The sequence below is a fragment of the Triticum dicoccoides genome, chromosome 5A (genome assembly GCF_002162155.2).
Source record: "Triticum dicoccoides isolate Atlit2015 ecotype Zavitan chromosome 5A, WEW_v2.0, whole genome shotgun sequence".
NCBI classification, from domain to species: Eukaryota; Viridiplantae; Streptophyta; class Magnoliopsida; order Poales; family Poaceae; genus Triticum; species Triticum dicoccoides.
In genome coordinates this window covers 616,442,409-616,466,267 of record NC_041388.1, presented here as the reverse complement: position 1 = coordinate 616,466,267, position 23,859 = coordinate 616,442,409, and the positions used below count along the sequence as shown (strand labels likewise).

The 23,859-nt window shown below is 43.6% G+C and overlaps 2 protein-coding genes across 4 annotated transcripts; both read right to left on the bottom strand.

Annotated features, from left to right (window-relative positions):
• Window positions 1-4,842: 4,842 nt before the first annotated feature.
• Window positions 4,843-6,231, bottom strand: LOC119300169 (zinc finger CCCH domain-containing protein 16-like). The gene is made up of 3 exons (XM_037577214.1): window positions 6,109-6,231; window positions 5,723-5,949; window positions 4,843-5,644 (listed from the first exon to the last, which is right to left on the bottom strand). Exons 1-3 carry the CDS (start codon window positions 6,229-6,231, stop codon window positions 4,843-4,845), a joined length of 1,152 nt encoding a protein of 383 aa, XP_037433111.1.
• Window positions 6,232-22,697: 16,466 nt separating this feature from the next.
• Window positions 22,698-23,859, bottom strand: LOC119303437. 3 transcript variants are annotated; one of them, XM_037580564.1, is made up of 2 exons: window positions 23,817-23,859; window positions 22,698-23,723 (listed from the first exon to the last, which is right to left on the bottom strand). In XM_037580564.1, the coding sequence occupies exon 2, from the start codon at window positions 23,547-23,549 to the stop codon at window positions 22,887-22,889; it is 663 nt and encodes a 220-aa protein (XP_037436461.1). In that variant the 5' UTR covers window positions 23,550-23,723; window positions 23,817-23,859; the 3' UTR covers window positions 22,698-22,886. The 3 variants fall into 3 exon arrangements, with proteins under 3 accessions (XP_037436461.1, XP_037436464.1, XP_037436463.1); XM_037580567.1 differs by having other exon boundaries at window positions 22,698-23,678; window positions 23,817-23,852; XM_037580566.1 differs by having other exon boundaries at window positions 23,813-23,850.

Sequence of the window (23,859 nt, the reverse complement as noted above, 5' to 3'; positions counted from 1 at the left end):
GCAAGTGAGGTAATCTTCGCACAACCCATGTAATACATAAGGGAAAGAGATACATAGTTGGCTTACAATCGCCACTTCACACAATTACATGAATAAAGCATTACATCAACCAGATACAATCAGGGTCCGACTACGGAACCAAAATAAAAGAAGAACCCGAAATGCGACAAGGTCCCCGATCGACCCCAACTGGGCTCCACTACTGATCAACTAGAACGAAACAACACAAAGGACAAGATCTTCATCGAGCTCCTCCTAGAGCTTGGTTGCGTCATCTGCACGGACTCATCGGCACCTGCAAGCTAGTTTTGGAAGTATCTGTGAGCCACAGGGACTCAGCAATCTCGCACCCTCGTGATCAAGACTATTTAAGCTTATGGGTAAGGTAAAGGTATGAGGTGGAGCTGCAGCAAGCGACTAGCATATATGGTGGCTAACATACGCAAATGAGAGCGAGAAGAGAAGGCAAAGCACGGTCGATAAAAGTATGATCAAGAAGTGATCCTAGAATAACCTACGTCAAGCATACCTCCAACACCGTGTTCACTTCCCGGACTCCGCCGAGAAGAGACCATCACGGTAACACACGCGATGGATGCATTTTAATTAAGGTCAACTTCAGGTTTTCTACAACCGGACATTAACAAATTCCCATCTACCCATAACCACGGGCACGGCTTTCGAAAGATCATATCCCTGCAGGGGTGTCCCAACTTAGCCCATCACAAGCTCTCACGGTCAACGAAGGATATTCCTTCTAGCGGGAAGACCCGATCAGGCTCGGAATCCCAGTTACAAGACGTTTCGACAGGTAAAACAAGACCAGCAAGACCGCCCGATGCGCCGACATCCTGATAGGAGCTGCACATATCTCGTTCTCAGGGCAACACCGGATGAGCGCTCCGTACAACTAAAAGCAGCCCTCAAGTTTCCCCGAGGTGGCGCTGCAAAGGACTCTAGTTCGGACCAACACTTAGACAAGCACTGGCCTGGGGGGTTAAAATAAAGATGACCCTCGGGATGCGCGACTCCCAAGGGAAAAAGGCTAGGTGGCGAATGGTAAAACCAAGGTTGGGCCTTGATGGAGCAGTTTTATTCAAGACAAACTGTCAAGGGGTTCCCATTATAACCCAACCGTGTAAGGAACGCAAAATCCGGGAACATAACACCGATATGACGGAAACTAGGGCGGAAAGAGTGGAACAAAACACCAGGCATAAGGCCGAGCCTTCCACCCTTTACCAAGTATATAGATGCATTAATTAAATAAGAGATATTGTGATATCCCAACAAGTAAACATATTCCAACAAGGAACAACATCTCCATGTTCCAACAAGGAACAAACTTGAATCTTCACCTGCAACTAACAACGCTATAAGAGGGGCTGAGCAAAGCGGTAACATGGCCAAACAACGGTTTGCTAGGACAAGGTGGGTTAGAGGCTTGGTTCAACAATATGGGTGGCATGATAAGCAAGTGGTAGGTATCGCAGCATAGGCATAGCAAAAGAGCGAGCAACTAAGCAAGCAAAGATAGAAGTGATTTCGAGGGTATGGTCATCTTGCCTGAAATCCCGCAAGGAAGAAGAACGGGTCCATAAAGAAGATAAACGGACATAGACGAACGAATCCTCACAACACGACGTTACCGGATACAACTCGAAGAAGCATCACCGGAAAGAAGCAAACAACATCGTAAACAAACATCACATAAACATGGAATGATGCACAACGAAGTATGATGCATGTCCGGTTTAAATATGCATGGCATGGCAAAGTGCACAAACAACACTACAAGTTAAGTGGAGCTCAATATGCAACGGGTTGCATATTGACGGAACACCACATCAATTATTTAGTTCTCTCTCATTTATGTACCCCAACAATATTAAATGTTCTTAACATGGCAAGGGTAAAGCAAAGTAAACTACCTATCTAGTCAAGTTTAAATGAGGCCGGAAGCAACGAACAACAAATTCCGGTAAATCCCCATATGCATATTTTAGATTTGGTGCTGTTCTGCCCTAAACACAATTTTAGAGTTGTTAAACATACAAAGTGATGCCACCATGTTAAACTAGGCATTTTTCTACCCCATTTACATATAAAGATTATTTAATTCGGAGCTACGGTTATTTAGTTATGAATTAAATCATTTTAACATGGCAATAGGCAAATATAAGCAAACATCATTTTAAACATTTTAAACATAGATGAAAGTTGCAAATTATTAAACTAGATGAAAATCTAAGCAAGTTTCATATATAAAACATTTTGATATGATGCACGGTTCATGAGTAATTATATGCATGAAGTGCAAGGGTTTTTCTGCAATTCTGCAATCTCTGGGATAAAAGAAAAAAACACAACAGGAAAAAAACACGAATGGGCCAAAACTGGTTGGCCCATCAGTGCACAGGAGGGGCTGGGGGTTCTCACAGCGGGTCTTGGGCCGGACGGTGGTGAGGTAGGCCGGATCTGGGCTTGGAGGCTGCTGGGCCGCAACTCGAGAGGAGGCCGGCCCAGGCGAGTAGCGAGGCCGCTCGGTCAAAACGGAGGGAGTCAACGAGGCTCCGCTAGCTCGTCTTCAGCGCAGAGGAACCAGGGGCGCGGCGGCTGGGAGTCGAACTCCGGCGAGCGGGGCATAGGGGCGGCGAGGTGAGGGACTTGGCGACGGCGGCGGACTACAGGTGCGGCGGCCTGGAGCGGCAGCGAACCAGTCGTCGCAGCGGGCGTTGGAGCGGCTCGGCTCGATGCATAGGAGGCGCGGGGTGAGCAGGATGGAGAGGATGCAGTAGCGGGACTCGAGGAGCTCGGCGAGAATCGAGCACGGAGGAGGCCAGGAGGCGTGGGGACGGCGGATCCATGCAGCGAGGCGGTAACCCGGCGAGATCCAAGGCGAGGCAGGGGTCGGTGGCCATGGTGTTTTCCTGATGCGATGAAACTTGGCAGGCGGCCTATCTACACTATAATAAGACCGCACGCCAACTTTCATCCCATTCCGAGAACATTTTTCGGCCACTTATACAATACTATTACGGACATGCCGCGGACGCGTGCAAGTGTGGTTGGACTCAGAACGGACAACGGAAGGAACGGGGAGACCCAGACGGATGCAAGTTTTGAAAACATGATGATGCAATGCACATGATGACATGGCAAGATGCAACACGCAAGCAAATGACATGGCAACAATAGCGAATAACAGGAAGACACCTGGCACATCGGTCTCGGGGCGTTACAGTAACCTATTCTTTGTGATCGGAGATCCCGTGAATTAGATGTGGAAGATAAGCTGTTGGTCAACTGAGAGGAGAGTATCCTTACTATCAACAATACCACTCCATGAAGATGCAATACTCTCCTAATCTGCATGGCAGGTTGATGTATATCTTAATGTGTTATAAGTGGCTCATTGAAGCAGAGATGTCGTCTTGCAGAACATCTTTTGAAGAACACACCTATATGAGTCTGATTGTTAAACGTCGCAATCTATGAGAGTAGGGGTCTCTCTAGTAAACTCACGAAAGGTCTCGGAGTATGATGCATAAGCTCCATCCGCGGGGAAGACCCATGGTAGCCACGTATCAGTCAAGGCTTTATGTGAAGCTAGATTCATAGAAAACTTGCAGTTCAAGGCCCAGTCCACTGTTCAAGTTGCTTACTAGTGTAGCATAGAGTTCTAGGTGGAAGTTCAACTTAACAGTCTCCACTGCAGTACCGGTATATAAAACAGTGTTTTGAAACCAAAGGCAAATTTTGTGTACCTCTGGGATCTGGTGGGGGATTGCTGGAATTTTGTCTGTTTTGGGCCTAGCCCAATAGCAGTTTCAGAAATTCCTAATAAATCCTAGAGGCCCACGCAGCCATTCGTGCAAGGCAAGAGGTGGAACAAAAGTTTAGTCCCACATTGCTAGTTTAGAGGGAGTTGGACCGTTTTATAAGGGAGGTTCTTTCCCCACATGTATGAGCATGAGAACAAGAGGGACATCCACGCGCGCTCCTCCTCCGTCGCCCGCCTCGCCACGCCACGCCTCGTCACGACGCGACGTGACGCGCCGCGCCGCGGGTTGCGGGAATGAGCCGAGCCGTCGTCTAAATTTTTCCACGCACGACGGGTATACGAAAGGTCACGTGGGAGTTGAAACATTTTCTGTAGTGGACACTGAATTCGAAAGGCGTGCCTCTTCGGCCGCTGCCTGTTCGCTTCGTCTCCCTTCGTTGCTTCACCTCCCACCACAGCCTCTTCGCGTCCTTATCCTCTGCCTATATAAGAGAGGTCGCTCCTCTCTAGAGAGACACAACAGAAGCTCCTCTTCCTCTCGCCACAAAGTTCCGATCACTGCGCTGCTGCTACGTTCTTCCCCATCCCGTCTTGCGGTGTGCACCGCAGGTCAGGACAGTAGGCCTCCGGAACCGCACCTTTTGAGTCCTGTACGGAAGAAGTGTGATAAGGTTTTTGGGGAGCGCTCCGCGCGACTATTGGCTTCTTCATCACGGACTCCGACGACTTCTTCCCCGACCTCCTCGATGACATGGCAGGCGAGGACACCGACCCCAAGTCCAGCGCTTCTGCTGCTGCTGTTGTCCCATACGTGTTCTTCTCCTTTCTGTTAGAGGTCCTGCTGCAGTTTCTTCTTCTATTATTTTCGCTACATATGTTAGACTCTATTTCATATATGCAACTTGTTATACTGGTTGCTCTAGATATGTTCAGTTATAGTTCATATATGAAGATGCTGTTTACCTTCTCTTTGTCAAATCGCATGGCTTGTTTTGTCACTGTTATATTAGTCATGCTTTATCTAATATTTCTGCTAATAAAATCATTTGGTAAATTGCTCATATTTCCAACATCTTGTCATCCTTTGCTCTTGACCTAGCAGACCTGCTGCTGGACCTTTGATAACGATCATCCTCATCTGGAGTAGCATTATCATTCCTTCCACCTTTACCAACTCCACTGCTTGACCTCGGGAATTGAGCTTCTGCATCTGAATCAACATCACTATTTGTTGCTAGCCATCTATCATCAGGGTCATCACAATGATCACTGTGCTTTCCAGATTTGCCTCTTCTACTACCTTTCTCACCATAAGAGGCATCTTCAACATAATGTCTCGAGCTACTTTTGGCAATGTGCGCTTTCCCTGATGATTTGTCCGCAGCGGAGTAGCCCCTTTCAAGATAGGGAACATCCGAGGATTGCCTCCGGCTCCTTTTGTGATTATTGTACCTATTGGTGGACTTGCTGCCTGAAGGACTTCTTCTCGTGCCAGCATCAGCAAATTCTGAAGGCCAATCAGAACATCCAGACTCCAGACTTTCATGCTGTTCAGATCTGTGCTTCCTGGACTTGATTTTACCATTGTATCCACGTGCTACATCGCCATGGCCATCTCTATGTTTCTCTTCATGCTTATGTGCTTGGGACACTCTTTCATTTTCCATGGGCGAACAGTATCTGCCAATATCATCTTCAATCTCTTGACCTCGTTGCTCATTTGTTGCAGATGGTTCTCTTCTATGTCGAGTATGCCCATATTTCATGATATGGTTGCTCTGCTCTTGCTTCGAATGTGAAAAAACTCTTGATGAGTGTCGTTTATGTGCATCTCCATCCCCATGTCTACTTGAAATATACCTACAGAATCCTCTCATTTTAGACTTCAGTATAATAAAAACTGTATAGATTAAATGACTAAAATAATTGAACATGTACCTGTCATCAGAACTTCTCAGTCTCTTCCTATCTGAACTGTGTAACCGTTCAAAATATGGGGTATCACTCGCCTTGTCAAAAACAGCATCATATGAGGGACCAAACAGAGCAACCATCTTCCGAGTCCAGTATATAGGTGGAGGATTGTCCCAATCAGCCCACTCATAATCTCCACCAGGGTTACGAAAGCAATGAATGAAATTACAAGCAACTCCATGTGAACATGTCTGTTAAACAAGAGAGATGAAACAGAACACATAGATGGTACTAATCATTTAGTCATTTTCAAACTAAAATAGTGCTCACAAATATGAATGGTGTTAATATGCTTCATACATGTCAAATAAAACAAAGAATTCAGGTGACAGAGTGTAAACTTAAGATACCTTGAATCTTGACCTCATGTACTCACCACAGATCGCTGACTTCCATTTCGTCAAAGCAACAAACTCACATGTTATCTGAAGAGCAGGAAAAAAATTCAAGGTAAGCTTATGCAAGAGTAACATATGGATACATATTTCTTATTTAAGAACCAGGAACAGCATCTAAGGTGAAGCATTCTATGAGATGTAAGAAAGCATTCACAAGAATACTCTAGCAATTTTGCTCACATAACTCACAGTACTTGAGGAATAAAATTAAGTAATCACGTGCTTCCCAGCAAAATATCGACCATTCATGCTGTTGTAGGCAAGAAGAACTGAATCCAAGGCTTTATAATGCACATAGACATTTCCTCGAAGATGGAATGGTCCATTTCTACATACCTGAAATAATATCTAGAATTATTTCTATGGAAAAAATGTTATGCAGAAGCCAGATTTCAGCATAACAGATAACATGAGAAGACTAGAAAAATAATGAGAATCTTGAATTAGTTAATTGTTCAGCTGCAGATTAAATGCTTAGGCCAGGTCGCATAACCTGAGAAAACTTGTGCTGCATCCCAGGGCCAACTCTGACCAGGATTTAGAAATTCACCATGTCATCTAGTTTAAATTTAGAATTCAAATTTAAATACAGATTTCTGCTTCTTAGTGTTGCGTGCAATGGAACCACTGATGAATGGTGATAACATTTTTGGTAACCATTTCAGATAAATATGTGTACTAATTCAAGCTAACAAACCACCCAGTTGTTTTTCAATTAACAAAAATCCAGCACAGACCTAGGTCCGAGGTTCCTTTTCCTTTTTGTATTTAGTTTTTACAATATTGGTGCGTAGTCCACGAGACCATTAGGTGGGTGTCATATTGAACTGGAGGAGAGGTTAAAATGCCTACGCAAGTCCGCATTTGAAAAGTCCCTAGGGTATAGCATGTGCAACAAAGTGAAGTCGCTATGAACAACTACAGTTAACAAGCTAGCTACCTACGGAACAACACAATACCTTGAGTAAATTACAGCAAGATTAAAAACACTTCCCCCAAGTCTTTGTTGGGGAACGTAGTAATTTAAAAAATTTCCTACGCACACGCAAGATCATGGTGATGCATAGCAACGAGGGGAGAGTGTGATCTACGTACCCTTGTAGACCGACAGCGGAAGCGTTAGCACAACGCGGTTGATGTAGTCGTACGTCTTCACGGCCCGACCGATCAAGCACCGAAACTACGGCACCTCTGAGTTTTAGCACACGTTCAGCTCGATGACGATCCCCGGACTCCGATCCAGCAAAGCGCCGGGGAAGAGTTCCGTCAGCACGACGGCGTTATGACGTATATAAAGGATCAAGGGGAGGAGGCCGGCCGGCCCCTATAGGCGCGCCAGGAGGAGTCCTCCTCCTAGTAGGAGTAGGACTCCTACTAGGAGGGGGAAAGAAGTGGGGAGGGAGAAGGAAAGGGGGGCGCCGCCCCCCCTCTCCTAGTCCAATTCGGACCAAGGGGGGAGGAGGCACGCGGCCCACCCTGGCGCCCTTCTCTCTCTCCACTAAGGCCCATATGGCCCATTACTACTCCTGGTAGGGTTCCGGTAACCCTCCGGCTCTCCGGTTTTCTCCGAAATCACCCGGAACACTTCCGATGTCCGAATATAGCCGTCCAATATATCAATCTTTATGTCTCGACCATTTCGAGACTCCTCGTTATGTCCGTGATCACATCCGGGACTCCGAACTAACTTCGGTACATCAAAACTCATAAACTCATAATATAACTGTCATCGAAACCTTAAGCGTGCGGACCCTACGGGTTCGAGAACAATGTAGACATGACCGAGACATGTCTCTGGTCAATAACCAATAGCGGAACCTGGATGCTCATATTGGCTTCCACATATTCTACGAAGATCTTTATCGGTCAGACCGCATAACAACATACGTTGTTCCCTTTGTCATCAGTATGTTACTTGCCCGAGATTCGATCGTCGGTATCTCAATACCTAGTTCAATCTCGTTACCGGCAAGTCTCTTTACTCGTTTCATAATACATCATCTCGCAGCCAACTCATTAGTTGCAATGCTTGCAAGGCTTATGTGATGTGCATTACCGAGAGGGCCCAGAGATACCTCTCCGACAATCGGAGTGACAAATCCTAATCTCGAAATACGCCAACCCAACATTTACCTTTGGAGACACCTGTAGAGCTCCTTTATAATCACCCAGTTACGTTGTGACGTTTGGTAGCACACAAAGTGTTCCTCCGGCAAACGGGAGTTGCATAATCTCATAGTCATAGGAACATGTATAAGTCATGAAGAAAGCAATAGCAACATACTAAACGATCGGGTGCTAAGCTAATGGAATGGGTCATGTCAATCACATCATTCTTCTAATAATGTGATCCCGTTGATCAGATGACAACACATGTCTATGGTTAGGAAACATAACCATCTTTGATTAACGAGCTAGTCAAGTAGAGGCATACTAGTGACGTTTAGTTTGTCTATGTATTCACACAAGTATTATGTTTCCGGATAATACAATTCTAGCATGAATAATAAACATTTATCATGATATAAGGAAATAAAATAATAACATTGTTATTGCCTCTAGGGCATATTTCCTTCAGTCTCCCACTTGCACTAGAGTCAATAATCTAGATTACACTGTAATGATTCTAACACCCATGGAGCTTTGGTGTTGATCATGTTTTGCTCGTGGAAGAGGCTTAGTCAACGGGTCTGCTACATTCAGATCCGTATGTATCTTGCAAATCTCTATGTCTCCCACCTGGACTAGATCCCGGATGGAATTGAAGCGTCTCTTGATGTGCTTGGTTCTCTTGTGAAATCTGGATTCCTTTGCCAAGGCAATTGCACCAGTATTGTCACAAAAGATTTTCATTGGACCCGATGCACTAGGTATGACACCTAGATCGGATATGAACTCCTTCATCCAGACTCCTTCGTTTGCTGCTTCCGAAGCAGCTATGTACTCTGCTTCACATGTAGATCCCGCCACAATGCTTTGTTTAGAACTGCACCAACTGACAGCTCCACCGTTTAATGTAAACACGTATCCGGTTTGCGATTTAGAATCGTCCGGATCAGTGTCAAAGCTTGCATCAACGTAACCATTTACGATGATCTCTTTGTCACCTCCATATATGAGAAACATATCCTTAGTCCTTTTCAGGTATTTCAGGATGTTCTTGACCGCTGTCCAGTGATCCACTCCTGGATTACTTTGGTACCTCCCTGCTAGACTTATAGCAAGACACACATCAGGTCTGGTATACAGCATTGCATACATGATAGAGCCTATGGCTGAAGCATAGGGAACATCTTTCATTTTATCTCTATCTTCTGCATTGGTCGGGGATTGAGTCTTACTCAATTTCACACCTTGTAACACAGGCAAGAATCCTTTCTTTGCTTGATCCATTTTGAACTTCTTCAAAACTTTGTCAAGGTATGTGCTTTGTGAAAGTCCAATTAAGCGTCTTGATCTATCTCTATAGATCTTAATGCCCAATATGTAAGCAGCTTCACCAAGGTCTTTCATTGAAAAACTCTTATTCAAGTATCCCTATGCTATCCAGAAATTCTATATCATTTCCGATTAGCAATATGCCATCTACATATAATATCAGAAATGCTACAGAGCTCCCACTCACTTTCTTGTAAATACAGGCTTCTCCAAAAGTCTGTACAAAACCAAATGCTTTGATCACACTATCAAAGCGTTTATTCCAACTCCGAGAGGCTTGCACCAGTCCATAAATGGATCGCTGGAGCTTGCACACTTTGTTAGCTCCCTTTGGATCGACAAAACCTTCCGGTTGCATCATATACAACTCTTCTTGCAGAAATCCATTCAGGAATGCAGTTTTGACATCCATCTGCCAAATTTCATAATCATAAAATGCGGCAATTGCTAACATGATTCGGACAGACTTAAGCATCGCTACGGGTGAGAAGGTCTCATCGTAGTCAATCCCTTGAACTTGTCGAAAACCTTTTGCGACAAGTCAAGCTTTGTAGATAGTAACATTACCGTCAGCGTCAGTCTTCTTCTTAAAGATCCATTTATTCTCAATTGCTTGCCGATCATTGGGCAAGTCAATCAAAGTCCATACTTTGTTCTCATACATGGATCCCATCTCAGATTTCATGGCTTCAAGCCATTTTGCGGAATCTGGGCTCATCATCGCTTCTCCATAGTTCGTAGGTTCATCATGATCTAGTAGCATGACTTACAGAACAGGATTACCGTACCATTCTGGTGCGGATCTTACTCTGGTTGATCTACGAGGTTCAGTAGTATCTTGTTCTGAAGCTTCATGGTCATCATCATTAGCTTCCTCACTTATTGGTGTAGGTGCCACAGAAACTGGTTTCTGTGATGTACTACTTTCCAATAAGGGAGCAGGTACAGTTACCTCATCAAGTTCTACTTTCCTCCCACTCACTTCTTTCGAGAGAAACCCCTTCTCTAGAAAGTTTCCAAATTTAGCAACAAAGGTTTTTCCTTCGGATCTGTGATAGAAGGTGTATCCAATAGTTTCCTTTGGATATACTATGAAGACACATTTCTCCGATTTGGGTTCGAGCTTATCAGGTTGAAGCTTTTTCACATAAGCATCGCAACCCCAAACTTTTAGAAACGACAACTTTGGTTTCTTGCCAAACCACAGTTCATAAGGCGTCGTCTCAACGGATTTTGATGGTGCCCTATTTAACGTGAATGCGGTCGTCTCTAGAGGATAACCCCAAAAATGATAGCGGTAAATCAGTAAGAGACATCATAGATCGCACCATATCTAGTAAAGTACGATTACGACGTTCGGACACACCATTACGTTGTGGTGTTCCGGGTGGCGTGAGTTGCGAAACTATTCCGCATTGTTTCAAATGTACACCAAACTCGTAACTCAAATATTCTCCTCCATGATCAGATCGTAGGAATTTTATTTTCTTGTTACGATGATTTTCAACTTCACTCTGAAATTCTTTGAACTTTTCAAATGTTTCAGACTTATGTTTCATTAAGTAGATATACCCATATCTGCTTAAGTCATCTGTGAAGGTGAGAAAATAACGATATCCGCCACGAGCCTCAACATTCATCGGACCACATACATCTATATGTATGATTTCCAACAAATCTGTTGCTCTCTCCATAGTACCGGAGAATGGTGTTTTTGTCATCTTACCCATAAGGCATGGTTCGCAAGTACCAAGTGATTCATAATCAAGTGGTTCCAAAAGCCCATCAGTATGGAGTTTCTTCATGCGCTTTACACCGATATGACCCAAACGGCAATGCCACAAATAAGTTGCACTATCATTATCAACTTTGCATCTTTTGGCTTCAACATTATGAATATGTGTGTCACTACTATCGAGATTCAATAAGAATAGACCACTCTTTAAGGGTGCATGACCATAAAAGATATTACTCATATAAATAGAACAACCATTATTCTCTGATTTAAATGAATAACTATTTCGCATCAAACAAGATCCAGATATAATGTTCATGCTTAATGCTGGCACCAAATAACAATTATTTAGGTCTAATACTAATCCCGAAGGTAGATGTAGAGGTAGCGTGCCGACCGCGATCACATAGACTTGGAACCATTTCCCACGTGCATCGTCACCTCGTCCTTAGCCAATCTTCGCTTAATCTGTAGTCCCTGTTTCGAGTTGCAAATATTAGCAACAGAACCAGTATCAAATACCCAGGTGCTACTGCGAGCATTAGTAAGGTACACATCAATAACATGTATATCACATATACCTTTGTTCACCTTGCCATCCTTCTTATCCGCCAAATACTTGGGACAGTTACGCTTCCAGTGACCAGTCTGCTTGCAGTAGAAGCACTCAGTTTCAGGCTTAGGTCCAGGTTTGGGTTTCTTCTCTTGAGTAGAAACTTGCTTGCTGTTCTTTTTGAAGTTCCCCTTCTTCTTTCCTTTGCCCTTTTTCTTGAAACTAGTGGTCTTGTTGACCATCAACACTTGATGCTCCTTCTTGATTTCTACCTCCGCAGCTTTCAGCATTGCGAAGAGCTCGGGAATAGTCTTATTCATCCCTTGCATATTATAGTTCATCACGAAGCTCTTGTAGCTTGGTGGCAGTGATTGGAGAATTCTGTCAATGACGCAATCATCTGGAAGATTAACTCCCAATTGAATCAAGTGATTATTATACCCAGACATTTTGAGTATATGCTCAATGACAGAACTGTTCTCCTCCATCTTGCAGCTATAGAACTTATTGGAGACTTCATATCTCTCAATCCGGGCATTTGCTTGAAATATTAACTTCAACTCCTGGAACATCTCATATGCTCCATGACGTTCAAAACGTCGTTGAAGTCCCGATTCTAAGCCGTAAAGCATGGCACACTGAACTATCGAGTAGTCATCAGCTTTCCTCTGTCAGACGTTCATAACATCTGGTGTTGCTCCAGCAGCAGGCCTGGCACCCAGCGGTGCTTCCAGGACGTAATTCTCCTATGCAGCAATGAGGATAATCCTCAAGTTACGGACCCAGTCCGTGTAATTGCTACCATCATCTTTCAACTTTGCTTTCTCAAGGAACGCATTAAAATTCAACGGAACAATAGCACGGGCCATCTATCTACAATCAAACATAAATAAGCAAGATACTATCAGGTACTAAGTTCATGATAAATTTAGGTTCAATTAATCATATTATTAAAGAACTCCCACTTAGATAGACATCCCTCTAATCCTCTAAGTGATTACGTGATCCAAATCAACTAAACCATGTCCGATCATCACGTGAGATGGAGTAGTTTCATTGGTGAACATCACTATGTTGATCATATCTACTATATGATTCACGCTCGACCTTTCGGTCTCCGTGTTCCGAGGCCATATATGTATATGCTTGGCTCGTCAAGTATAACCTGAGTATTCCGCGTGTGCAACTGTTTTGCACCCGTTGTATTTGAACGTAGAGCCTATCACACCCGATCATCACGTGGTGTCTCAGCACGAAGAACTTTCGCAACGGTGCATACTTAGGGAGAACACTTCTTGATAATTAGTGAGAGATCATCTTATAATGCTACCGTCAATCAAAGCAAGATAAGATGCATAAAAGATAAACATCACATGCAATCAATATAAGTGATATGATATGGTCATCATCTTCTTGTACTTGTGATCTCCATCTCCGAAGTACCGTCATGATCACCATCGTCACCGGCGCGACACCTTGATCATCATCGTAGCATCGTTCTCGTCTCGCCAATCTTATGCTTCCACGACTATCGCTATTGTTTAGTGATAAAGTAAAGCATTACAGCGCAGTTGCATTGCATACAATAAAGCGACAACCATATGGCTCCTGCCAGTTGCCGATAACTTGGTTACAAAACATGATCATCTCATACAATAAATTTAGCATCATGTCTTGACCATATCATATCACAACATGCCCTGCAAAAACAAGTTAGACGTCCTCTACTTTGTTGTTGCAAGTTTTACGTGGCTGCTACGGGCTTAAGCAAGAACCAATCTTACCTACGCATCAAAACCACAATGATAGTTTGTCAAGTTGGTGTTGTTTTAACCTTTGCAAGGACCGGGCGTAGCCACACTCGGTTCAACTAAAGTTGGAGAAACTGACACCCGCTAGCCACCTTTGTGCAAAGCACGTCGGGAGAACCGGTCTCGCGTAAGCGTACGAGTAATGTCGGTCCGGGCCGCTTCGTCCAACAATACCGCCGAACCAAAGTATGACATGCTGGTAAGCAGTATGACTTCTATCGCCCACAACTCACTTGTGTTCTACTCGTGCATATAACATCAACACATAAAACCTAGGCTCGGATGCCACTGTTGGGGAACGTAGTAATTTCAAAATTTTCCTATGCACACGCAAGATCATGGTGACGCATAGCAACGAGGGGAGAGTGTGATCTACGTACCCTTGTAGACCGACAGCGGAAGCGTCACCACAACGCGGTTGATGTAGTCGTACGTCTTCATGGCCCGACCGATCAAGCACCGAAACTATGGCACCTCCGAGTTTTAGCACACGTTCAGCTCGATGACGATCCCCGGACTCCGATCCAGCAAAGCGTCGGGGAAGAGTTCCGTCAGCACGACGGCGTGGTGACGATCTTGATGTTCTATCATCGCAGGGCTTCGCCTAAGCACCGCTACAATATTATCGAGGATTATGGTGGAAGGGAGCACCGCACACGGCTAAGAAAATGATCACGTGGATCAACTTGTGTGTCTAGGGGTGCCCCCTGCCCCCGTATATAAAGAAGCAAGGGGAGGAGGCCGGCCGGCCCCTATAGGCGCGCCAGGAGGAGTCCTCCTCCTAGTAGGAGTAGGACTCCTACTAGGAGGGGGAAAGAAGTGGGGAGGGAGAAGGAAAGGGGGGCGCCCCCCCCCCTCTCCTAGTCCAATTCGGACCAAGGGGGGAGGAGGCACGCGGCCCACCCTGGCGCCCTTCTCTCTCTCCACTAAGGCCCATATGGCCCATTACTACTCCCGGTAGGGTTCCGGTAACCCTCCGGCTCTCCGGTTTTCTCCGAAATCACCCGGAACACTTCCGGTGTCCGAATATAGCCGTCCAATATATCAATCTTTATGTCTCGACCATTTTGAGACTCCTCGTTATGTCCGTGATCACATCCGGGACTCCGAACTAACTTCGGTACATCAAAACTCATAAACTCATAATATCACTATCATCGAAACCTTAAGCGTGCGGACCCTACGGGTTCAAGTACAATGTAGACATGACCGAGACATGTCTCCGGTCAATAACCAATAGCGGAACCTGGATGCTCATATTGGCTCCCACATATTCTACGAAGATCTTTATCGGTCAGACCGCATAACAACATACGTTGTTCCCTTTGTCATTGGTATGTTACTTGCCCGAGATTCGATCATCGGTATCTCAATACCTAGTTCAATCTCGTTACCGGCAAGTCTCTTTACTTGTTTCGTAATACATCATCTCGCAACCAACTCATTAGTTGCAATGCTTGCAAGGCTTATGTGATGTGCATTACCGAGAGGGCCCAGAGATACCTCTCCGACAATCGGAGTGACAAATCCTAATCTCGAAATACGCCAACCCAACATTTACCTTTGGAGACACCTGTAGAGCTCCTTTATAATCACCCAGTTACGTTGTGACGTTTGGTAGCACACAAAGTGTTCCTCCGGCAAACGGGAGTTGCATAATCTCATAGTCATAGGAACATGTATAAGTCATGAAGAAAGCAATAGCAACATACTAAACGATCGGGTGTTAAGCTAATGGAATGGGTCATGTCAATCACATCATTCTTCTAATAATGTGATCCCATTGATCAGATGACAACACATGTCTATGGTTAGGAAACATAATCATCTTTGATTAACGAGCTAGTCAAGTAGAGGCATACTAGTGACGTTTAGTTTGTCTACGTATTCACACAAGTATTATGTTTCCGGATAATACAATTCTAGCATGAATAATAAACATTTATCATGATATAAGGAAATAAAATAATAACATTATTATTGCCTCTAGGGCATATTTCCTTCAGTCTTCCCAATGGTTCTACTTGGCACAAACACTAATTAAACACAAAAAACACAACCAAAACAGAGGCTAGATAAACTATTTATTACTAAACAGGAGCAAAAAGCAAGTAATAAAAATAAATTTGGGTTGCCTCCCAACAAGCGATATTGTTTAACGCCCCTAGCTAGGCATAATATTTCAATGATGCTCACATGAAAGACAGGAATTGAAGCACAAAGAGAGAATCATAGAACACGTGACAAACACATCTAAGTCTAACATACTTCCTATGCATAGGCATCTTATAGGCAAACAAATTATCAAGGAAAGCAAAAACTAGCATATGCAAGAAAGCGGAAATAAACAATAGCAATCTCAACCTAATGAGAGGTAATCTAGTAACATGAAAATTTCTACAACCATATTTTCCTCTCTCATAATAATTACATGTAGGATCATAAGCAAATTCAACAATATAGATATCACAAAACATAATCTTAACAAGATCCACATGTATGCAAAGTTGACACTCTTCCAAAATAGTGGGATTAGCATTAACTAAAGTCATGACCTCTGCAAACCCACTTTTATCAAAAACTTCATAAGATTGAACATTCTCCAAATATGTGGGATCTAAAGTTGACACTCTTCCAAACCCACTTTCAATAATATTGCAAACACTATTATCAATCTCATATTCATCATGGGGCTTAAATAAATTTTCAAGATCAAAAGAAGAATCACCCCAATCGTGATCATTGCAAAAAATAGTAGTCATAGCAAAACTAGCATCCCCAAGCTTAGGGTTTTGCATATCGTTAACACAATTGACATTAAGAGAATTTATAATAACAACATTACAATCATGCTTTTCATCGAAGGAACTATTAAATATGGGTGCAATAGCAACGATCTCATGTTTAGCATAAGGAGCTATAGCAAATTCATCTTCATAAATATTGGCATCATGGCCACAAGAATAGCAAGCATCATGTTCATCAAGGGATATTTCAATCAAATCATCGGAATCATAATTATCTATAGATTCATGCATACCATTATTTTCTTCCGAAGTAACGGTCATTCTTTCAATAAATTCTTTGGCATAGACATTATGAGCATAGTTTTCATAGCAATATTTAAGTATGTCAAAATTTTCAGATTCGTAGAGAGTAATATCATATTTTTCAATCAAAGAAGCAACTTCATAAGCACCCTTAAAAGCAACAAATTCTTCAATTCGTTCGATATCGTAGTAACTATAAAAACCCTTTGCATAAGAAGATAAGATTTCAATATCATTAAACTCACATAGGCAGGGGAGGTGTTTTTTAGGGTTCTTAGAGCAACAAGTAAAATCACAAATTTCACAAAGATTCCAAGCATAACACAGCAATCTGTTTATTTGATTCCATAAGAGTCTCCCTTTTTCAGACAAATGGTGACGCAAAAAATGAGCATGCTCATCTAATGATTTCCCATCAACTAGGCTAGTTGGGGTATCAGCACGAGCGCATAAGGATCGAAAATGATCTAAGTAGAACACTTTAAGTGGATCCATATCAATAGATTTTTAGCAAGCAAAGATGCAAGCAAATAGAAGGCACATGGAACCACAAACAAGGATACATACGGGGAGAAGGCAAACAAAAGAAGAGGTAAATAGGGAAAGAGAAGGAGGACAGAGAGAGAGGGCGAATAAAACGGCAAGGGTGAAGTGGGGGAGAGGAAAAGGAGAGGCAAATGGCAAATAATGTAATGCGGGAGGTAAGGGTTTGTGATGGGTACTTGGTATGTTGACTTTTGCGTAGACCTCCCCGGCAACTGCGCCAGAAATGGCTCATTGTCGGGAGTCAAATCTTGACTTGCGCGAACCTCCCCGGCAATGGCGCCAGAAATCCTTCTTGCTTCCTCTTGAGCACTGCGTTGGTTTTCCCTTGAAAAGGAAAGGGTGATGCAGCAAAGTAGCGTAAGTATTTCCCTCGGTTTTTGAGAACCAATGTATGAATCCAGTAGGAGGCTACACGCGAGTCCCTCGCACCTGCACAAAACAAATAAATCCTCGCAACCAACGCGATAAGGGGTTGTCAATCCCTACACGGTCACTTACGAGAGTGAGATCTGATAGATGTGATAAGATAATATTTTGGTATTTTATGATAAAGATGCAAAGTAAAATAAAAGGCAATGAAAATAACTAAGTATTGAAAGATTAATATGATGAAGATAGACATGGGGGCCATAGGTTTCACTAGTGGCTTCTCTCAAGAGCATAAGTATTTTACGGTGGGTGAACAAATTACTGTTGAGCAATTGACAGAATTTAGCATAGTTATGAGAATATCTAGGTATGATCATGTATATAGGCATCACGTCCAAGACAAGTAGACCGACTCCTGCCTGCATCTACTACTATTACTCCACACATCGACCGCTATCCAGCATGCATCTAGAGTATTAAGTTCATAAGAACAGAGTAACGCCTTAAGCAAGATGACATGATGTAGAGGGATAAATTCATGCAATATGATAAAAACCCATCTTGCTATCCTCGATGGCAACAATACAATACGTGCCTTGCTGCCCCTACTGTCACTGGGAAAGGACACCACAAGATTGAACCCAAAGCTAAGCACTTCTCCCATTGCAAGAAAGATCAATCTACTAGGCCAAACCAAACTGATAATTCAAAGAGACTTGCAAAGATAACCAATCATACATTAAAAAATTCAGAGAAGATTCAAATATTGTTCATAGATAAACTTGATCATAAACCCACAATTCATCGGTCTCAACAAACACACCGCAAAAGAAGATTACATCGAATAGATCTCCACAAGAGAGGGGAAGAACTTTGTATTGAGATCCAAAAGGAGAGAAGAAGCCATCTAGCTAATAACTATGGACCCGAAGGTCTGAGGTAAACTACTCACACTTCATCGGAAGGGCTATGGTGTTGATGTAGAAGCCCTCCGTGATCGATGCCCCTCCAGCGGAGCTACGGAACAAGCCCCAAGATGGGATCTCATGGATATAGAAAGTTATGGCGGTGGAATTAGGGTTTTGGCTCCATATCTGATCGTTTGGGGGTACGTAGGTATATATAGGAGGAAGAAGTACGTCGGTGGAGCAACAGGGGGCCCACGAGGGTCGAGGGCGCGCCTGGGGGGTAGGCGCGCCCCCTACCTCGTGGCCTCCCTATTGGTTGCTTGACGTAGGGTCCAAGTCTCCTGGATCTTGTTCGTTCCAAAAATCACGTTCCCGAAGGTTTCATTCCGTTTGGACTCCGTTTGATATTCCTTTTCTTCGAAACCCTAAAATAGGCAAAAAAAAACAGCAATTCTGGGCTGGGCCTCCGGTTAATAGGTTAGTTCCAAAAATAATATAAAAGTGGATAATAAAGCCCAATAATGTCCAAAACAGTAGATAATATAGCATGGAGCAATCAAAAATTATAGATACGTTGGAGACGTATCAGGCCACTGCTAGCATGTCACCCCTGACTTGAAATTCTATGCACTTATGATTGAAACTATTAGCAAGCATCCGCAACTACTAACGTTCATTAAGGTAAAATCCAACCATAGCATTAAGATATATTGGTCCCCCTTCAATCCCGTATGCATCAATTTCTATGCTAGGTTGTAGCTTCTATCACTCTTGCCCTCCAATACATAATCCTATCAACATACAACTAACCCTATGGTGTGATCCACGCGCGTGCTCATATGACGGGTGCCAAAGGATAGAAACATAACCACAAGCAAATTAAACCAATCATAGCAATTCACCAATTACCGATAGGACAACGAAAATCTACTCAGACATCATAGGATGGCAACACATCATTGGATAATAATATGAAGCATAAAGCACCATGTTCAAGTAGAGGGTACAGCGGGTTGCGGGAGAGTGGACCGCTGTAGATAGATGGGGGAAGGTGATGAAGATGTTGGTGAAGATGATGGAGGTGTTGGTGTAGATCACCGTCACACGATGATGGCCCCGGCGGCATTCCGGCGCCACCGGGAGAGAGGGCGAGAGAGAGCCCCCTTCTTCTTCTTCCTTGACCTTCTCCCTACATGGAAGAAGGGTTTCCCCTCTGGTCCTTGGCTTCCATGGCATGGGAGGGGCGAGAGCCCCTTCAAGATTGGATCTGTCTCTCCGTCTCTCTCTGTTTTCTGCGTTTTAGATTCTGGCCTTTCACCGTTTCTTATATTTCCGGAGATCCGTAACTTCGATTGGGCTGAAATTTTAACACGATTTCTATCTGGATATTGGCTTTCTTGCGGCGAAAGAAGGGTACCAACCGCCTTACGGGGTGGCCACGAGGGTCAGGGGCGCGCCCCCTGCCTCGTGGCCCCCTCGGGCATCGTCTCGCGTTGATTCTTCTTCCCAAAAATCACATATATTCCAAAAAAATCTTCGTAAGTTTTTATCCCATTTGGACTCCATTTGATATGGATTTTCTGCGAAACAAAAAACATGCAACAAACAGGAACTGGCACTGGGCACTGAATCAATATGTCAGTCCCAAAAATAGTATAAAAAGTTGCCAAAAGTATATGAAAGTTGTATAATATTGGCATGGAACAATAAAAAACTATAGATACGACGGAGACGTATCAGCTCCTACATATTCTACGAAGATCTTTATCAGTCAAACCGCATAACAACATACGCCATTCCCTTTGTCATCGGTATGTTACTTGCCCGAGATTCGATCGTCGGTATCATCATACCTAGTTCAATCTCGTTACCAGCAAGTCTCTTTACTCGCTCCGTAATGCATCATCCCGTAACTAACTCATTAGTCACATTGCTTGCAAGGCTCATAGTGATGTGCATTACCGAGAGGGCCTAGAGATACCTCTCCGATACACGGAGTGACAAATCCTAATCTCGATCTATGCCAACTCAACAAACACCATCGGAGACACCTGTAGAGCATCTTTATAATCACCCAGTTACGTTGTGATGTTTGATAGCACACTAAGTGTTCCTTCGGTATTCGGGAGTTGCATAATCTCATAGTCATAGGAACATGTATAAGTCATGAAGAAAGCAATAGCAATAAACTAAACGATCATAGTGCTAAGCTAACGGATGGGTCTTGTCCATCACATCATTCTCTAATGATGTCATCAGTTCATCAAATGACAACACATGTCCATGGCTAGGAAACTTAACCATCTTTGATTAACGAGCTAGTCAAGTAGAGGCAAACTAGGGACATTCTGTTTGTCTATGTATTCGCACATGTACTAAGTTTCCGGTTAATAAAATTCTAGCATGAATAATAAACATTTATCATGATATAAGGAAATATAAATAACAACTTTATAATTGCCTCTAGGGCATATTTCCTTCAGTTCAAAGGAGAAAGAGCAGGCTTTCAGCCATCATTAGATCTTTGATATATCATTATCAGATGAAATGATTTAATAAGGTAATTTTTGCAATTAATGTTGTTTTCAAGACTAATTGCAATCAATACAAGTAATGATGTTTCCAAGGTTAATTGCAGTTAATACAATGAATGTTGTTTTCAAATCGTGGTGATGTGTTGGATACACCATTGGAGTGTCGTTGGACGTTGGATATATGCGGCTGAATAGCTGAGACTGTTCGGATTCACTAAATTTGTGCTTCTATAAGTAATATAATAGTAGTAGATAGATATATTTCGTTTTTAGTTGGATCTCTTATCCATATGTAATTATGCCTTGAATCTATATAGAGGTACATGCCAAGCCTTGAATTCGTGAGATTCGATTGCTGCTCATATGAACCCTATGGACTGAACTTAATAAAGATAGCACAACTGCCAAAACTGTGCCTACAAATACATGGAGGTGATACCTTCCCCAAACTGATTTCATATTTTAAGATTGACCACCACCGCTCATTGAGACTTTTTTATGTAAGTCTTCTTTGTCGTCAGTGTTCGTCGTCGCGTTTCTATCGTATGTACTATAGTAGTCTTCAAGGGCGTCTTTGGTTCCTGCATCAATTTTGGTCTGATTGCATCGATGGCTCGATTGAGCCCGTCTAAGCTAATGCAGATTCTAAACAATGTTCTGCATTTTGTTTGGTTGCCCACAAAAACCTAAGTTGCATTATAGCAGAAACACTAGCATGATGTTTGATTGCAATCATATGCTCCCCAGATACAATGTGATCATGTTTGGTTATGGGCAAGACATGCGGTGTGGTAACCTCTTCTTGGAGTGGTGAGGTTATCATCACACACACAGTCATAGGCACAACAAACAACACATCAACAGTGAGGAACATAGATTAAAGCACTTTAAAAAAGATAGATTAAACCATAGTCATAACACACGCATACCACATTAATGAACATAATTTAGGACCGACATAATAATGACAAATACGGTTATAGGCAGAGTAATACATGACCGACAGAGTAAACATTACACATCCTCAATCATTGCAAGGGATCGGTCGTGCTCGCCGCACTTCACCACCACCTCAATGCTAGAAAGTGTTGTTCGTCCTGAGAACGGCTTCGCTTGGGATCATGGTCATGTGCTGGCGGAAGGCATCAGGAGATCGGAAGTAGATCCAACATTCATTGGCCTCCCTGATGCCTTTTGGAGGCTCTGCCTTCTGCCATGACCTTGCCCTTGTAGCAGTTGTCCGGAGCATGATTGTCTATGAGCAACTTGTCGGCAGAGTGCTGCAATGAAGAATATTAGGATGAACACACCACTGACCTACAATGTAAATTGAACTACAATGTTTGGGATCACAATGTGCATGTCAAGGATGATGGCCGTCGGTGCATGATGTCATGTATCACTCCGTTCCTAAATATAAGTCTTCTGAGAGATTTGAATACGAACTACATACGAATGTATATAGACATATTTTAGAATGTAGATTCAATCAATTTGCTCCCTATGTAGTCTGCATTGAAATGTATAAAAAGACTTATATTTAGGAACGGAGGTAGTAGAATGGAAGAGCTGGTACAAGGACCAGAAGTATAATGTGTAGAACCAACTCTCACAGCAACAATCACCCTAATACATGGATTGCACATTAGTTAAGATCAGTGTACACATCACTGCACAGTCTAGGCCTAAGTTATACTACATGACAAAATACAGTACCATAAACTGCGTCCAACTAATCCAACAACTAAAACTAAAACACACCAAAAGAAAATGATAACTACTAGGCCTAAGTTATTTTCTTAACGCCGCTTGGTTGCTTGACGACTCCCGGGCGAAATCTTCTTCGGCCTCTTCCCCGTGGAATAATCCAAGGAGAAGATGTAGCTGCTACGTCATCCTTCTCCCCATGAAAAGATGTCGCAGTTGCATCATCCTTCTCCACCTGAAAAGATGTCGCCGCCGCATCATCCTTCTCCCCGTGAAAAGAAGCCACCGCTGGAATCGCCACCAATGTGTCTTCCTCCTCCTCATCATCATCGATGACCTCTGCTTCATACGTGGCGTAGCCCATGATCCGGTACTGTAATCTCATCTTCTCCCGCTCGGCCAAAAAGCTGTCCTTCATCTTCTCCAACTCGCCGACGAGAGAAGGACGGCGTTTAGCCAGAGACGGCCAAGCGGGCGGCAGCTGGAACGAAAGTATGTCATCCAGCTCCTCCCGCGGCACGCGGAAAATCTTCTTCTTGGTCTTCTTGTTCCCCACATTCGCACTCCCCCCCTCTCCTCTTCGTGTGAGACGGATGTGATTTGCTAGCGCCTCTATTTCCATATCGACATCGGTGGCCTCCATCGAGCTCTGCACTGGCAAGGGATTGATGTGATTTGCTAGCGCCTCTGTTTCCATGTTGGCACCGGTGACCTTCGTCGAGCTGTTCATCAGGCTGTGCATTGGCAAATGGCGTCCGGCGGAATCGACGTGGTTCGGTAGAAGCTCAGGCGATCTCCAGGCCCATATTTATGTGTGTGTATGCTCCGGCGGAAGACAGCACCCACGCTCCGAGTCGGCCTGTGGATCTATCTGCGCAGGAATCGGCCAGAGACTCAAATCGGTAGGTAGGTAGATCTGCACCGAATTCGGATTCCAGAATGAATCGGAGAACCGCGTCCTCTCAAACGTATCTACAGAGGAATCGAAGAGATAGAAGCACGCACGTACCAGCGCAGTCGCCGCCGGCGCCGATCTGCTTTCTCCCCCTTTG

What these genes read in the sequence shown, in the direction of transcription:
- LOC119303437 (XM_037580564.1), bottom strand. Translation starts at nt 23,549, where the DNA reads ATGCACAGCCTGATGAACAGCTCGACGAAGGTCACCGGTGCCAACATG.
- LOC119300169 (XM_037577214.1), bottom strand. Translation starts at nt 6,231, where the DNA reads ATGTTACTCTTGCATAAGCTTACCTTGAATTTTTTTCCTGCTCTTCAG. An exon ending in ACATGAGGTCAAGATTCAAG is followed by an intron (nt 5,950 to 6,108) that starts GTATCTTAAGTT and finishes CTTGTTTAACAG; the next exon opens with ACATGTTCACATGGAGTTGC. An exon ending in CTGAGAAGTTCTGATGACAG is followed by an intron (nt 5,645 to 5,722) that starts GTACATGTTCAA and finishes AGGATTCTGTAG; the next exon opens with GTATATTTCAAGTAGACATG.